The sequence below is a fragment of the Gopherus flavomarginatus genome, chromosome 16 (assembly GCF_025201925.1).
Source record: "Gopherus flavomarginatus isolate rGopFla2 chromosome 16, rGopFla2.mat.asm, whole genome shotgun sequence".
Taxonomy (NCBI): Eukaryota; Metazoa; Chordata; order Testudines; family Testudinidae; genus Gopherus; species Gopherus flavomarginatus.
In genome coordinates, this window is record NC_066632.1 from 25268638 (window position 1) to 25285949 (window position 17312).

At 57.4% G+C, this 17312-nt stretch overlaps 3 protein-coding genes across 6 annotated transcripts in view; 2 read left to right on the forward strand and 1 right to left on the reverse strand.

Annotated features, from left to right (window-relative positions):
* Positions 1-17312, forward strand: part of ZBTB39 (zinc finger and BTB domain containing 39) — a 99638-nt gene that overhangs the window by 33885 nt on the left and 48441 nt on the right. The gene's annotated exons all lie outside the window — the stretch shown is intronic.
* Positions 1670-11776, forward strand: LOC127035611 (retinol dehydrogenase 16-like). Its single transcript, XM_050925667.1, has 5 exons — positions 1670-1758; positions 4245-4572; positions 5095-5353; positions 7402-7565; positions 9015-11776. The coding sequence occupies exons 2-5, from the start codon at positions 4260-4262 to the stop codon at positions 9230-9232; spliced, it is 954 nt and encodes a 317-aa protein (XP_050781624.1). The 5' UTR covers positions 1670-1758; positions 4245-4259; the 3' UTR covers positions 9233-11776.
* Positions 14874-17312, reverse strand: part of LOC127035609 (retinol dehydrogenase 7-like) — a 45254-nt gene continuing 42815 nt past the window's right edge. For 3 of the 4 annotated variants that reach the window (XM_050925658.1, XM_050925661.1, XM_050925659.1), the window contains exons 3-5: positions 16855-17113; positions 16389-16552; positions 14874-15776 (exon numbers count right to left, since the gene is read on the reverse strand). In XM_050925658.1, coding sequence (XP_050781615.1) covers positions 15559-15776; positions 16389-16552; positions 16855-17113 — 641 coding nt within the window. In that variant the 3' untranslated portion in view covers positions 14874-15558. The remainder of the gene's footprint in view (positions 15777-16388; positions 16553-16854; positions 17114-17312) is intronic. The other variant, XM_050925662.1, reaches the window with a different exon arrangement.

Genomic DNA, 17312 nt, shown 5'->3' on the forward strand with positions numbered 1-17312 from the left:
CGTCGGGTTGCGGGGCTGTAGCCTATACCCAGACTGGAATAACTGGGTCGCTTACGGGGGATGATTGCTTCCCACTGTTGTTATACCTAGTGTGGATGCAAATATGCTGAGATGAAGGTGTGTTACATCGGTTTGGTTGATTCCCCTTGGGGAATAGTGTTAGCACTTTCCTGCCGGCAGATCTGCTTCCACATTAGGAGGCTGCACCGTGTTAACTAGACCAGGATAGTTAAAGTGGTACAACTTTTCTGTGTGGCCAAAGTCCTGTTAATTCAGGGAAGCCCTCTGGCCTGTTTCATGCAGCAGGTGAGGCTGTCCCCGCGTCCCGGCAGGGCAGCCCCGCTCCATGACGCTGTGTGTCACTGGGGGACGGTGCCACCTCCTAGGAGCCGGCTAGTACTATGCGCCAGGGGGATCCCTAAATCACATTGCGAGTGAGGAGCCATCATAACATGTTACCCGTTCTCTTGTGCTTTCAGGGTATGAGCCAACCTGGGGGTCAGGAAGAAACTGCCCTGGGGATGGGTTAGCCCGGAGCTGTGTCCAGAGCTGCTGGGAGAGCAGGCAGAATGGGGATCCTAAGGTAGCTGGACCCTGGTTCCGATCCCGTCTGGCTGTCTCTGCGTTCCCTCGTTCTCATGTCAGGACAGCAGGAGCTTGGGTGTCATTATTGTTTCCTAAATGAATCTTCAAGAGTTAATTTGTGTGGGTGTTTTACAGGCAACTGATTAATTTGATTCATAAAGCGCTAAAGGATTTTTTGCTTTCCTCTGCATCGAGGGACACGGGTCACTTGCTGGAGGATTCTCTGCACCTTGAAGTCTTTCAACCCCTAGTTGAGGATTTCAATAGCTCAGACGTAGGTTAGGGGTTTGTTACAGAAGTGAGTGAGTGAGATTGTGCGGCCTGCATTGTGCAGGGGCTTGGACTACACAATCATAATGTTCCCTTCAGACCTTAAAGTCTATGAGTCTCTGATTTAAAGGAGGGTAATACTAATGCCAATCAACCTGCCCTAGTGAAAAATACATCCTGTGGGACAAACTTGCAATCTTTTTTGATGGGATGGCAAGTTTGGCTGATAAAGGTAACAGCACTGATGTAACAGACTTAGATTTCTGTAGGGCGTTCGACTGGGTACCGGGCGGCTTTGCGATTAAAACCCTAGAATGAGAGAACATGAACATGGCGCATTAAATAGAAGAGAAGCTGCCTAACGGATCAGTCTCAAAATGGAACGGTAAACAGGAAATCTTTGGGGGCGTAGGGGGTTCTAGTGGGGTCCCCAAGGCTCCGTTCTGGCCTCTGTTTAATGTTTTTATCAATGACCTGAAAGGAAACAGAAAATCATCACCGATCAGATCTGCAGATGACGCAAAAATGGCTCCTGGCAAAGCCAGAGTGCCGAGGAAACTGGCCTTTCCGGCTCGATTCGCTCAGACACCTGCAGGGAGGAAGAGGGTCCCTGCTCTGCACTGCTGCACTTAGGGGGACTTCCCTGTGCTCCCTGGAGCCCAGCCCTAGAGCCCAGTTCTGCCCTCTCCAAGTCCTGCGTCTCCAGCCTCTGTGGTTGGCTCTCTGCTAGGACAGCCCGTCGCTCCCTACCAATCGCAGGCTGCTGGGCTTCTGCTAATGCTGCCTCCTTCCCCTCCAGGAGCCTTCCATCTGGGTCAGAAAGGCAGGAAAGACAAGGAGCAGGAGGCGGCAATCTAGCAGGGCAGGGGGCCCGGCTCCTGCAGGGCCAGGAGCCCTTCCCAGGTAAAGGGGATGCTGCAGGTGTTCCCACAGCAGCAAGTCCAGCCCAGGGGGGCGGGTTCGTCCAGGTTGGAGAGGGAGCTGGGGGGGTGGAACAGCCAGCAGGGTGGATATTGGGGTGCAAAGTTGGCCGCTTCGGGTGCAGAGCCCCACCGTATCAGTGGAGCCAGGTGGCCGAAGAAGAATTTCCTATGACTACCCGCACGCCTGGGCAGGGGCGACACGCCGCCTCGCCCCCCCAATGGGCCACTGCCCAGAGATCAAACCTCTCAGTGCGTCACGCGAACCGGGCCCGGTTCTCCTCTCCCCACGACGGTCCCCACCGCCACTTCGGCTCACTGCTGGCGAGAGCTGGGACGGAGCCCCCGGGCTCGCAGACCACCCAGGCACCTGCTGCCCCTGCAGCCCCGTCGACGTGCGCGGGCCGAGGCGCGCCCCGAAAGCGGAGCACCTGCTCGCGGGCCGTTGCGTGGGACTGAGGCCGGGGGGCTCAGCCCCTGGCCGGATCCAGCCGGCTGTTTGCTGAGAGCTGCAACCTCTGCCTTCCTGGGCGCAAATCTGAAACTGAAAATGACCTTCTGCTGGGCCTAAGCCCAACCTAGACGCTTCAGGACCCCCCTTCCCTGCCCCACGCCCATTTCCCCTTCTAACGAATATTTTAATTTGTTCGATTCTTTCCACACACCCACACTAGGGTGACCAGACAGCAAGTGTGAATAATCGGGACAGGGGGTGGGGGCTAATAGGAGCCTATATAAGAAAAAGACCCAATTGGGACTGTCCCTATAAAATCGGGACATCTGGTCACCCTAACCCACACACACGCACCCCCCCTGCATATCCCTGATTCTGGCTTTTCACCGTGGAGGCTCCTGAAAGGGAAGGCCAAATGCCCAGCTAAATGCTGGGTAAGTTACGGCCTGACTGCGAAATGCGTCTCAGTCCCAGAGCCTCCTTGCCCACCTCACAACTCCGGCAGCTCCCTCCCGGCTCCCCACACAGCCAGCTCTGCCGATGCCCCTGAATCCCGACCCACAGCCCCTGCTAATCCAGCCCTGGGCTCCCTGTGACTCCTGCAGTCTGCTCAGCTCACACGCACGAGAGCTAATGGGTGAAAAGCCGGAAATGTGGTGTGAAAAACAAACTCCCAGTGGAATCATGGACTCCCGTCAAGCCTTTGATCCAAGGAGCTGCTGAGTGAGACAAGCAGCTGGGTGCTGCGGAGGGGATAATAGGAGACTCTCCCCCTGAGGGAATCGAGTAATAGTGCTGAGCTATTATGGGGATGGGGTGACGGCCCCCATCTGAGAAAGCAAACAGGAGAGGCAGTGTTGCCTAGTGGATGGAGCGCTGGGCTGGAGTCAGGAATAGAACCCAGGTCTGCCAGTGACCTGATGGGTGATCTTGGGTGAGTTCCTTCCCCTGCTCCATGCCTCAGTTTCTCCTCCCGCCCTTTGTCTGTCCTGGCTACTTAGACTTTAAGGCTCCAGTTTTTGAAGCTATTTAGGCATCCAGCTCCCAGCATGAGGTGCCTAAATAGCTTTTCAAATTTGGCCCTTAGCTCTTCCGAGCCAGGACTGCCTGTTGCTGGATGTCGGTACAGCACCTGGCGCGATGGGGCCGGGATCGTATTTGGGACACGGGACCGGAGGAAGAGAGGAATGAAATACAGACCCATGGGCGTATTAACCCACCCCTAGCTGGCCAGATTCCTATGGGTGTTGCAACAACTGGGGCTTTGAAGGAGGGGAGGGGGCTAATTCCAGGCAAATGACACAGCCAGCCCCAGAGTGTCCTTGTGTGGTTAACATGGGGGGGAGGGATTGGTAAATGATTTGCTCAGGGAAGCTTCTGGAAGGGGTCAGTCCTGGGTCGTCTAGCAGCTGTCCCGTAGGGTATTGACTTCAGGGGAAAAACCTGGACACGCCGGACTCCCCTCGGTGGTTGCTGACGGGCTCTGTCAGGAGTGGCACAAACCGAGCGGGGAGTCCAGTCCAAGGTGCAGGAGGGTTCGAGCCCCGTCGCTAATAGCTCGTCCTTGGGCTGGCGGCAAACGACAGGCAGCAGCAGAGCCCCTGTGGTACGTGTGTCCCTGGTGTGGTACCAGTTACCCTGAGGTCCGTCTTTACCAAGGGGACACACACACAGCACAGGCTGGTCCCATCGCTGGGTCTGCCAGGGGATGTGCTCCACTGCCCGGACAGGACCTTCTGAGTATTACACTAGCTCGTAGGAGACCCAGCTGAGATCAGGGCCCTCGCTCCACAGGCCTCCCCTAGCCTGTTCCTACAAAGGGAGGAGGATTATCCCCTTTGTACAGATGGGGAAACTGAGGCCTGGAGCAAGCAAGTGACTTATCCAAGGTCACGCAGGACGTCAGTAGCAGAGCCGGGAATCAAACCCAGTTCTCCTGAGTCCACCAGGCCGTTGGGTGCCCCCTGAGCCAGAGCCGGTGCCCTGTAACGCTTCCTTTTCCTCTCACTCCCCAGAGTCCACCTGTGAAGATGTGGCTGTACCTGGCCGCCCTGCTGGGCCTGTACTTCCTGCGCCGATGGTACCGGGAGCGGCAGAGCGTCGAGGGCCTCCCGGAGAAATACGTCCTGATCACCGGCTGTGACTCCGGCTTCGGGAACCTGCTGGCCAAGCAGCTGGACGTGCGGGGCCTGCAGGTGCTGGCGGCTTGTCTCACCGAGCAGGGCGCGGAGCAGCTGAGGAAGGCGACGTCGGAGCGGCTGCAGACGGTGATCCTGGACGTCACCCGCACTGACAGCATCGCCGCGGCCACCGCCTGGGTGAAGGAACGAGTGGGGAACAAAGGTGCGGGGCCCAGGTCCGGCTGTGCCCGTCCCTCGCCTGCCCCGGGTCACACCCCTTGCTAGATACTCATCACAGGCATATGGGTGTTGATTGTCCTATTAGCATGTGGCAGGGTCACACCCAGTTCTCCTGTGGGTGTCACGCCGGCTGTAGAGCAGGTTGGGAAGCTGTGGGGGGTGGGTCTTGCTATCCCCAGGCACCCCAGCGGGGGCCATCCTTCCCCTTGGGCATAGCCTGCTGGAATCTGCAAGCCCAGGGGGCAAGGGACAGCGTGACTCTATTCCTACTGGTGGTTCACAGCCCAGAGCATAGGCAGGGGGTGAGAACTTTCCTGGGTGTCCTCCATCCCTCCCCTAATGGCTGTAGGGATGCGGGGCAGATCCGGGGAGAAGGGACGTCCCGTCCTCCCAGCAGTGTGGAGATTGAGAGCAGTGGGTTGTGGGAGAGCAGCAGGGATTTCTGGGAGAGGGACTGGAGAGGGAACAGCGCCCCACAGTCACACACCCCGTCTCCTCTGCCCAGGGCTCTGGGGCCTGGTGAACAACGCCGGGATCGCAATCCCCGCGGCCCCCAATGAGTGGCTGACCAAGGACGACTTTGTCAAGGTGCTGGACGTGAACCTGATCGGCCTGATCGAGGTGACCCTCAGCGTCCTGCCCCTGGTGAAGCGAGCCAGGGGCCGGGTCGTCAATGTGGCCAGTATAATGGGTCGACTGGCCTTCTTCGGAGGGGGCTACTGCCCGTCTAAATATGGGGTGGAGGCATTCTCCGACAGCCTCCGGTGAGTGACCAGTGACGGGGCGCCCTTTTCAGCTGCGTGTTCTGTCCCCGTGCAATCCCCACCACCACCACTGCACTGACTCATGGTGCACAAGCCAAACGGTGAATACCCACCCAGACTTACTTGCTGCTACGTGTAAATAGCCCGGCCGTGAGGCGCGGCGCAGGTGTGATGTGTGTGTATTTCTGCACACGATGCACCTGGATCTTTGTCTCCCTCTAGTGGTTGGGCCCACGGGACTCCGGCTCGGGGATGGCCGTGGGGATTGAATCTGTCACCTTTGGCCCTTAAAAACATGCAACCAACTCGTGAAACTCTCATCAACCTCCGGCATCTCAGGGGTTACTGGACTCCTGCCTGGCCCCCGGTTGATCTGGGAGGATAGAGAAGGAAAGGGGAAACCGGTGCAAAGTTTGCAACTCTAGGCGAAGGGTGTTTCTCCATCGCACCGGCTGGCTCGGGGTGGAAAGGCCTGGAGGTGGCTGTTACCCGGCAGTTAAGAGTTCATTCCTTCAGGAGCTTTCGCTTTGGCAGCCGTGCGCGTCCTCAGGGAAGGGATGTTGGCGAGAGAATCTCCAGGTGTAGCTGCACCATGTCTTTCTGCTTGCAAGGCAGGATGTGATCCGCCAGCACGCGTGCGAGGGCTTCCCCTGTGCTGCAGCAGTGTCTGCACGGGACGTTGCTCCCCTTCCAGCTGGGGCGCTGCAGTCCCAACCCTCGCTGTGGAGACGGGCTCTTCACTGAGACTTGATTTCTCCTTGAGTCAGCTCGGAGGCTCCTCCGGATGCAGCCCCGTGCTGCGGGGCCTCATCTATACAGGAGAGTTGCTTAATGCAAATCAGGTTTTAAAGCAAGTGAGTTAAATTGCTGCAGACCCCAGCGCAGACGCTGTGATTCCAGCTGATTTAAAACTACGCTGCTCTCGTCTGCCCTTATCCTGAGAGCAGGGCCCCCAGCCGGGGATGGATGAAAAGTCAGGTTCGAATTCACACTTGGCAAGGTTAGACTGGCACGACTTTCCTGTGTGCTTCCAGCCCTGCCCGTGTGTTGTGGGTGCAATTTACAGCATCTGAAAGCCCAAGGCTGAGTACGAAATGGATCCTGTTAGCGGCCCTGGAGCCACCCACCCACAGCCCCAGCAGGATCAGGGCCGCAGCATGGGGGAGGACGTCTCCTTTCTGAACAGGAGCTGCGCCGCCCTTCCCCACCCTGTCTGTGCGCGCAAGGACGTGCCGGCAGAGCTGGACTGGAAAACGCTGCTAGTGTAGAATCAGTTCATGCCGGTGTCGCTTATGCCAGCCAGTGAAATAAGCTACATTGGCAAAAGCCCATTGAAGCTGGTATCAGTGCGTCTACACGAGGGGAAATCAATCACCCAACTCCCTGACGGTGCTATCCTGGCTTAGATCTGGCCTGGCTCCCAGGAAAGTCCAGCCGGCTCTGTCGGTCGTTTCACGTGGCCCGTCAGAAGAGCTCTGCGTAAGCTCGGAGGCCATGTCTCCCTGGTATCCTGGGATGGCCCGAGGGCTGCCCATTGCCAGCTCTGTAAGTCAGTGAAACATCCAGGGACAGAGCTTGGATGGAGGAAATCAGGAAAGCGTTAGGCTGAGGGGTGCTCTGCCGACTGACCCCAGCTGAGGATTGGCCCTGAGGCCTTATGGAAACCCAGAAGCAGGACGTCTTTCACTCCCTGGTCTAGTTCATGGGATCCAGTCTCTCTGGTAACAAAGAATAGCTGTTCCCGTATAGGACAGGGCTCGGGCGACTAATCTGCCCATGGAGGTGTTCTGGAATAACTACTGTGCTTTTAATTCGCATCTACCTCAATCCAAATTAACTTTCAAGTGTAGACAAACCTGAAAGCCCCTTGATTCCAGTATCTCTGTGTCCGCACAGGTTGTAGAAGCCACCAAACCTGGCCACATACGAGACCTCCGTGTAGACTGGGGCTAGTAAGGGCACGTTTCGGATCTCACCTCTTCGGGAACCCGGCCAGCCCCAGGAAGGGGCTGTTTCCACGCAGGTTAATCCTGCTTGTCCCGTTTCAGGCTTGAGATGCTGCCTTTCGGGGTGAAGGTGTGTGTGATCGAGCCAGGCTACTTCAGCACCGCAGTTACCAACCCCGAGCTCATTGTCGAGAACTTCACTCTCCTCTGGGAGCGGCTCCCCGAGGAAACCAAAGCGAGTTACGGGGAGAGTTACTTAAAAAGCTGTGAGTACGTCGCCCCATTCCCTTCTCCGTCAGCCGGCAGCTACCACGCACCCGTCTCTCGTCCTCGGCCCTGCACTGCCGCAGAGCGGCCTTTGTGTCAGCAGACAAAGGGACCGATTTTCAGCTGCTGTGCATTGTGACTGAGTGGCAATGCACATGCACTTTGCACTAGTGCAAATGACACCATGCTGTGCACGGCAATGGGGGGGAGGTCAGACTCCTAGTTCCCTCTTAGGCTCTGTGTAGCTAGGAAATCAGGTGTTTTTCTTTTCAATCTGGCCAGCGCAGCCCAGCTGGCTGAATGGGACTGAAACCTCCTTTCTGAAGAGTGGCCACAATGTAATGCACCATTCAGAGAGGTTTGGCTGTGCTTGCGTGTGCCCCGAGATCAGATGTGCCATTCGCACACACGGTCTGTGAATGCTGCTCACCTTTGCACGGGAGCAGAGCTCCCACGCTGATCTCCTGAGAGTAATAACCACCTCCCCCCTGCTGCACCAGGACGATTCTCCACCGGTGAATCGGGGGCAGCTCTCGGTTCTCCCCTGGGGGATTTTGCTTTTCTGCCTGAGCTGCTGATCAACCAAAGCCCCCTTCAGGTGGAGAGACATGGATGAGGGGAGTGTCCGAAAGCCGGGTGCAGAGACGGTGCCTGGCTGTGAATGGTGACTCCAGGCGGATGGCCCCTCCGCGTTCAGATCCGTGTGCCGATGTCAGCGACAGAAACGCTCCCGCTGCTTTTCACCCCTGCTCAGGCCAGGGAGCGCTGGCTGGCTCCCTGCGTCTCATTGGCTGGGTTCTTCCCTAAGCCCCTAGCCCCGGGCTTTGAGACATGCTGTGGGTGCAGATCTCAGTACAAATGAGCCCTGGGGGGTCTCCGTCTGAGCACTCAGTGCCTGAAAACGTAGCTGCCTGCGTCTTTCCTTGGGTGATGCAAGGGGCCCAATCCAGTGCAATACTGTGGGCCAGATTTACAAAGGTATTTAGGTGCCTAATGCTGCAGGTACGAGTCTAGTGGGACAATCATGGGTGCCCAGGTGACTTAGGCACCGAATTAACCGAGGTGCTTTTGAAAATTCCAGGTGGCGCTGCTCTGCCTCCATAGGCGTCTGCCGGCCCTTTGCAAATCTGGCCCTGTAGTCTTGCCCAGGATCTGACCCCTTGCATCACCCACTCAGCTGATGGGAACAGGCCCCACACAGGGAACGGCAGCACAGAGCGACAGGCCTAAGTTCACCCCGGCTGTGTGGGGCAGAGCAGGGATTGAACCTAGCCAGCCCAGCCCAGGTGAGCCCCTAACCACTAGGCCGTCCTGCTGCTGCCGTTTCGTAGCCTGTGCTAACAATCCGTCCTTCCCCTTTGACCTCTCGGCCAACCCATCCGGTCCGGGTGCGGCTGGTGCTGCGGCAAAGCCCGGCAGGGCCTGACTCTCTGTTTTGCCCTGCGCAGTTATCCATGCCACCCGCGACCTGCCGAAATCCTGCAACTCTGACCTGTCCGTCGTCACCGGCTGCATGGAGCACGCGCTGACGGCTCGCCACCCCCGCACCCGCTACTCCGCCGGCTGGGACGCCAAGCTGGTCTTCCTCCCGCTGAGTTACCTGCCCACCTGGTTCGCCGACTTCGTGCTGACGTGGTCCTACCCGGCACCGGCCCAAAAAGTGTAGGAGGAAGATGCGGCGTTAGAATGTCAGCAGGGGGCAGCGACCAGAGCAGCGTCGCTGGCACACGGGGTCCGAATTCCCGGTGGGGGTGAGACCCCCTGTCCCGTGGCACCCACCTGAGAATATGCAAATCAGTTCTTAATTACAAGCCTTGAATCAAAGCAGAGCTCCTTGGAGTTTGCTTCCCCGGTGCAACCTCTTCTCCGTGTCCTGGGATGGAATGTGGTTTCCTAACCAACCCCGGCACAACACTCCCCGCCCCCACCTTTAACGGTTCCCGGGACATAGACCACCCCGCTCCTTGTGTCCGGGCCCCGCCTGTCCTTGGTATTCAGCTCCATTTCCTATCTGCCTGTCCCCCAATCTCCGTGATCTGTGTCCAGGGACTCTCCCACCCCAGCGACCCCAGCAGATTAACCCAGTCCATCTGGAGGGGAGGCAGCAGTTTGAAACTCGCCTCTGATGAAACCACCCCACTGCATGCTGAGCCAGGGCCAGCCCACGAGTCCCAAAGACAGGACATTCGGCTGGGTTGGCTTCCAGACGGATCCCCTGCTGGGCATTGCAGGCCAGGCTGGGAGCGACTCGCTAGTCGGCCCAGAACAGATCCTGCCGGCGTCACTGAGAATGACTTACCCTGCAGAGTCCTTCCTCAGCAATTCCTCAGCGCCCGTGTGAGAGACGTCCCTCTCCATTGGTGCATCCCCATACCTGTGTCGGGAGACCCAGCTGCATCATGTCGAGCTTAAGCAAGCAGCCTGTCTAAATCCAGAGACCCGAAACTCGCAACCTGCCAGCATCTGGCTCTGGAAGGCAAATCCAAGGGGTTCCCAATTGCTTAGTCCTAGGTAGTCCCCACTGCTGCTTATTATCGGACCAAGATCAGGGCTCCAGTGTGCTGGGTGCTGCCCAGAAGCTAAGTCGCACCCTGCCCCGGAGTGCTGACCTGCTAAGCAGAGCAGACAAAGCATGGGAGAAATGAACTCTCGTCTCCATTTTACAGATGGGGAAACTGAGGCACCGGGATTCAGGGGCTGAAATCCAGCTGTAACTGACCTTTGTGGGAAAGCCCTGGGCTCGTTGCTTGTGACGGCTTCTCGCACAAGCTCCTTCGGCACCACAAGCCTGGGCGTTTTCTTTTCCAAGAGTCCGAGCTGGCTGCCTGGTGTTTTGGAAGCTGCAGGGTGGGGTCTGTTCCCTGTTAAAGGACTATTGGAGACAATACACAGCAGGGAGGATAGGATCAGAGGCGTCAGGGCAGAGAAGAACGTAAGAACGGCCAGACTGGGTCAGACCAAAGGTCCATCCAACCCAGTGTCCTGTCTTCTGACAGAGGCCAGTGCCAGGGATTGCATGGCCAGTGCCCCAGAGGGAGTGAACCTAACAAGCACTTTACAAACTCGTCACTGTTTATTTGTCTGCCCTTTTCTGACGTGTCAGATTATTTATGTGAATGCTTCTTGTCTGATCTGGCCCCTAATTTATCCTCTTCCGTCCTCTGCTCCAGACTAGGACCTAGAGAATCGCTGTCACTAGACTCTCCCCTAAGAGAAGTCTCTGGCCGATCCGCGTGTTCCTCCACAGCAATCGGCTGTCCCTCGTCTCTTAGTTTAAAAACTGCTCTGCAACCTTTTTAATGTTAAGTGCCAGCAGCCTGGTTCCACTTTGGTTTAGGTGGAGCCCATCTCTCCTGTATAGGCTCCCCCCATCCCAAAAATTTCCTCAGTTCCTAATAAATCTAAACCCTCTTCTCTACACCATCGTCTCATCCACGCATTGAGACTCTGAAGCTCTGCTGCCTACCTGGCCCTGCACGTGCAACTGGGAGCATTTCTGGGAATGCCACCACTGAGGTCCTGGATTTCAGTCTCTTCCCGAGCAGCCTAAATTCAGCCTCCAGGACATCTCTCCTACCCTTCCCTGTGTCATTGGTACCTACATGTACACGACCACCGCACTACACATGTCTGTCTAGATGCCTCCAGAGATCCGCAACCTTCGCACCAGGCAGGCAAATGATGATTGCATTGGTTGCACGATTGCATTGGTTGCACGACTGCCATTGGTTGAACAGGTTTGTGTCCCACCCCAGCATCGTTCGTAATTCCAAGCATCCTAAAAATACAGGCATAGCTCTGTTGATTAGGAACCCAATGTCTCAAGAGAATATATGAACCAAGTCAATAAACACAAATGCACAAGTTCCACCTCTGCTTAATTCCCAGGGACACGCGCCGGGTAAACTGGCTCCAAAGCATCCCCTCAAAACCCCCAACCACTTCCAGAGCGAGGACTTTCGTGCGTCCCCGTCCGCCCCCGTCACTGTAGCATCTGAGTGCCTCACAATTATTAACAGACTTCGCCTCACACACGCACCCCCGGGAGGGACAGAAGTACTGTCCCCTTCCCGGAGAGGGGAAACTGAGGCACGAGGCACTCAGTTGATGTGGTCAAGGCCACACAAGGGTCTCTGTGGCAGAGCTGGGAACGGCAGACACTTCTCTTGAGTCCCAACCAGAGCCTTAACTTCAGGCTGCCTCCAGTAGAAGCCAGTTGCGGAAACTTTCCTCCAGGGCCACGCTGGGGCCCTGGTCTCTGTGTGACGTCACGGGGGGTGATGCACAAATGTTTAATAAAAGCCAGCTAAGCACCTGTATGTTTCTGCGCCTTCTCCAGCCAGCAGCACCAGCCTCCTTGCAGCCTCCCGCCCGGTGCCAGCTCCCCCTCCAACCTGGGGGAATTACGGCTGCTGGAGCAGTCACCCTGCAAGGTCCCCTGGGGAGAACGTGACCATTACCTGGGAACTGGCCCCTGACCGGAGCTGGGCCTGGCATGCTGCAGCCTTCAATGCTGTCGGCTTCTCTCCCTTTCTCCAGGTTGGAAGCTCCTGGAGGCAGACGGGGGCGGGGGAACGTTACCAAAGAGAATGGTGGGGAGTGACTGGTTCCTCCCATCCCAACCAGCCACCGAGGATCTGGAGCAACAGTGGAGTGGGGACAGCCGCACCCGGGCTGGGCTAGATGGGCCCTTATGGGAGGTGGCCTCTCCCGTAACCTCTAGTCATAGGGATATTTCATGTGGCACCTTCACAGCTGAGTTCAATTCCTCCGGGGGGACTTTAAAAACAACAGCCTGCTGCCTGGTAAGGGGGGTCTTTGGTTTTTATATGCACTCGGCTCCCGAAGCCAGGCTGCTGTGGGTTCGTTTCATTAGGGGTCACTGGCCTTTTCCCAGACAGCTGGAGCGATGCGTGCCCGACATGCCTCTTTAGAACATTTCCCTCCCACTAAACAAGAACCGGGCTTCCCGAGCCAGGTTCGATTCTCTCCTGGCGCCGTCAGCCTCGTGTTTCCCTTTGGACGAGGGGGTAATTAGCTAGCCCAAGGCGTAGGCGCGGTGGGAATAGATTCGAACACGAGGCGAATGAGGACACGGCTCGGGTCTGCCACGTTGTTAGCTTGCTTTGGTGCTGCCCAGCTGCGACTGCATGCTGGTTTTTCACCTCCGGTGCTGTGCTGCCGTTGTTCTGGGCTGTTCATCAGTTTTGGTTTGGATTCTTAGATGGCTTAGCTTCCACACGTGCCACAAAACCAGGTTCTTTTAAAGTTGTGGGGTTGAGCCAACCACCCCGGCCCGAGACATAGCAATCTGGTAGCCCCACCACCACCACCGTGCCAGGAACACCTTGGATTTGTGCCCCAGAGATGGGGGCTGGCTGGCTGGGGGTTCTGAGGGTTTTGGATTCAGACAGGCCACTTGCTCGGTTAGACACGAGCTGTGACGGGGGACGCAGCTGGGCCTCCGGGGACACACACAGGGGTGCGTCAAATCACTGAAATCAGTGACAGCAAATCGTCCCCCTTTCACACAGCAAGCCTCTGAGTGCAACCCCCCTTATAAATGAAAAACACTTTTTTATATATTTAACACCATTCTAAATGATGGAGGCAAAGTGGGGTTTGGGGTGGGGGTTAACAGCTCACGACCCCTCACGTAATAGCCTTGTGACCCCCCTGAGGGGTCCCAACCCCCAGTTTGAGAACCACTGTCCTAAAGCGAGAGGAAGCCCCCATTTCCACACGCACAGCATGCCAACGGCTCCAGAAACCTGGCTGTGTTGGGGCCTGATCCTGCCAGCTGAGTGGCTGTTAGCAGCTCTTGGGGCCAGACTGTGTAACATACACAGAGAGGCCAGCGTCACGGCCCCGTTCATCTCCAGCTTTCTCGCGTCGCCCCAGGACCCAGCTTGGAGCGTTCTCCAGGTGGCTCAGCAGCATCTCTGCTGACTTTCCCCAACCCCGGCCCTCCCTCAAATCAGAAAGGGGCGGTGGACGAACTGGCGAGAAAGAGAGAGCAGATCAGAGCCAGGAAAATGATCCGAGGGCTGGTGGGGGGGGAATGCTGGAGCTGGAGCCTGGTGCAGCGCGATCTGTTCACGGTGGACAGCTGAGTTGATGATAGGATACAAAGACCTTCCTGGGGAGAAAATACCAGGTACAAGAGCGCGCGTTCATCTAGCAGAGCAAAGTGGAACAAGAACCATCGATGACTAGATTCTAAGGCCAGATAATCTGTATGACCGCCTGCATAACAGCCCAGGGCAGAGAACTTCCCCGAAGTAATTCCTGGAGCTGATCTCTTAGATTTCAAAATTGCCAACGATGGAGAAACCCCCAGAACCCTTGATAAGTTGTTCCAGTGTTAAAAACTGACCCCCTTACTTCCAGTCTGAATGCTGCTAATTTCGGAGTCCAGCCATTGGATCGTGTTAGCGTTTTCTCTGTGAGAGTGGAGAGCCCGTTGTTAAATCTTTGTTCCCCGGACGGACTGGCCAAGTCACCCACTTAACCTTCACTTGGTTAAACCACGTGGTTGGTAGCAGCCGGGGATGGGACACTGGCTGGGGATGGCTCTGAGTTACGACCGAGAATCTTCCCCAGGTGTCTGGCTGGTGGGTCTCACCCACATGCTCAGGATCTAACTGATCAGCAGATTTGGGGTCGGGATGGAATTTCCCCCCAGGTCTGATTGGCAGAGACCCTGGGGGGGTTTCACCTTCCTCTGCAGCGTGGGGCACGGGTCACTTGCAGGTTTAACTAATGTAAATGGTGGAGTCGAGGCACCGGAACTGGAGGGCCGGGGGCCATGGCCCCATCACTTTTTACTGGCCGTAATAGGGTGAGCAATAGGTGGGAGGGAGTGGGGTGAGCGGGGGGTGGGGCCTTGGGGGAAGGGGGGGTGGGGTTGGGGCCTTGGTGGGGTGGGGCTGTGTGGGGGCAGGGCCTCGGGGAGGGGCGGCATGAGGCGGGGCCATGGTTTGGGTGCCGGAGGCCCACCCACTTTTAGGGAGCTACCACTGACCTATCAAGAGGGAGTTTTACAGGGAAGAAGGAAAAAAGAGATGTACCCAGACGTACAAGTGGGATTTGCAAGCAGAGCCTCACCCCCAGCCACAAACCAAAGGGGAGCGAATACGAGTGCTGAAAGGAAGCATTAAGTGGTGCCCCGGCCCGTTGGCCTGGCCTGGCTTGACAGGTTTCCGAAGGCCGACGTATGTATCGGAGCTGGTACCGACCCCAGTCCTGGTCTTTTTTGGACTGGAAAAGCTGCCGTTACACGAATGTTTTTGCAACAATTTATTGGCTCTGCGACTAAACAAAAAAGGCCAGAGAGGCCTCTACCAACCCCATGCCCGAGCCTGAAACCAATGATTTTACTAGAGTTCAGTGCAATTAGATTGATTGTTTCATGTATTATGGTAGGACATGGAGGCCCTCACCAAGATCAGGGTTCTGTTGTGCTGGATGATCACAGACACAGAGTGAGAGAGAGTCCCTGCCCCAAAGAGCTCACAGTTTAAACCTAGGAAGATGTACTGCCTGCATTCTACAGATGGGGAAACTGATGCACAGCAAATGATTTGTGCAGTCAGTCTGTGGCAAAGTCAGGAATGGCACTCAGCTCCCCTGAATCCGGCCGCAGTGCCGTAACCGCTCGAGCAGCCCAGACCTCTCCTGTGCCTCCCTTCGATTCATACACCCGGGGCCCCATCGGCACAGTGAAGCCCCTTGCATCCCAGTGAAGCAGAAAATGAGCAGGACCAAGCAGAAGCAGGTCTGCAAAAGCAGCAGACCAGCCCCCCCCCCCCCCCCCGCCCCGCTAACATCTCACCCTACCTGGCTCTTGACACCTGATCAGTCCCACCCTGCTGGCTTTAAACCAAGCAACGCGCTGCACCCCCAAAGCTAGTAACTTACACGGCGAGAAGCTGCCATCTCAACCGTAATATCTCCCCCGTGCAGGCCCCCCGGGTGGCTTTGCCACCACCCCTAGATGCCATGGGCTGGTTTGGGCTGCCAGAGAGTCAGCAGGAAGTCTTGGCACCAGGCTGGCAAGTAGGAGACCGGGATGAAATACAGCTTGGCGTCCCAGCCCCCGGAGTAGCGGGTGCGGGGGTGGCGGGCCGTCAGCGCGTGCTCCATGCAGTCGGTGACCAGGAAGAGGTTGGGGCTGGCCGTGGCTGCAAGCTGTAGGAATTGTTCATAATCTGCATGTGGAAATACAAACGAGGCCCAAGTCAGGCCCGGGGCAGGGAAGACTGACGAGAAGGGAGCATGTGAGTCCCCCCACCCCCACTTCGAAGTGGCCGCAGAGACTGAAATCAGACCTTCCTGCTTCAAAATGGGAGCCGAACGAAGGGGAAACGGTCCGGAGTTTCTAGGGCCACCGCGGTTCAAGCCACCGGACAGCGCGTGCATGTACATGCCCACCGTCAAAGCAGAAATAGATCCCGGGATTTCGGAGCTATGGGGTGCCACCGGATTGCTACCAGATCAGTGCGGGATCCTGTGTTGCACCTGGTGCGTGGCAGCACACGAGGGAGGAGCCAGTCCTGCAAGGATGAGCCTGGCCCTGGGAAACCGGACTGCAGCCCTTCCTCTGCCACTGGCCGCGTATTCAAAGCCATGGGGGCCGTTGGGCCCAATTGAGGTTTTGGAGAAGAGCCCCCCGGGCTTTGGAATAGAAAGGTCCAGCCCCACCCCGGCCGCAGCGCAGCAGACCCCAAGCATCACCGGGGCTCAGTTTATTCCCCGCCCTCATCCGGCTACAATCCCCCCCGGAGAATCCAGCCCCGGCCCGTTTACCCCCTCGGACTCACAGGTGTCGAAGTAGCCCTGTCCGTACGACTCTTTGATCTCGGAGGGGACCCGGCCCCACACCTCCTTCACCATGTCTTGCAAGAGCTGGGTATTTAAGATCTGCGTCATGAAGGCGCCCGGCTCTATGATGCAGACCTTGACCCCAAAAGGGAGGAGCTCCCGCCTGGAACGGAACAACGACGTGACCACGGAAGCCCCCACCAAGGCACAGGACCCCCCCCCACATGGAGTTGGGAAGGCTGGATGCAAAGGGAGTGAGGGAAGGAGCTGGCGGGCAGAGACGGGGGAGTGTCTGGTTATGGGGGGGTCCCAGACACACAGTGTGTGGTGGGGGAGTTTGGAGACCAGTAAGGGTTGCTCTACGTAGGCAGAGCTTTGCCGACCCTCCCAGAGCCCCGAGGTTCTTGGGCCAAACCCGTCCCTGGTGAGGACACGAGTGCGGACGCGCCTATTAATGGCTCTCACCGGAGACTGTCGGAGAACGCCTCCACCCCGTACTTGGACAGGCAGTATCCCCCTCCAAGCATGGCCACGCGCCCCATCGTGCTGGCCACGTTGACGACCCGGCCCCTGGCTCGCTTCACCAGGGGCAGGAAACTGAGGGTCACCTCGATCAGGCCGATCAGGTTCACATCCAGCACCTTGACGAAGTCGTCCTTGGTCAACCACTCGTTTGGGGCCGTGGGGACTGCGATGCCCGCGTTGTTCACCAGGCCCCAGAGCCCTGGGCAAAGGGGACAGAAGGCTTTGGGGGTGGCTTGTCTCCCAGTCCCCTCTGGCCCAGGTGCTCAGAGAATAAGGCCCTATATCCCCTCCCGCCCTTCCCTGCTACAGAGCCCCAGGGCTGCTCCAGTCACTGGTGTCCTGGGCCAGGCCAACGTGACCTGCTTCTCAGTCCCAGCATGACAGCACGGCCGCCTGCC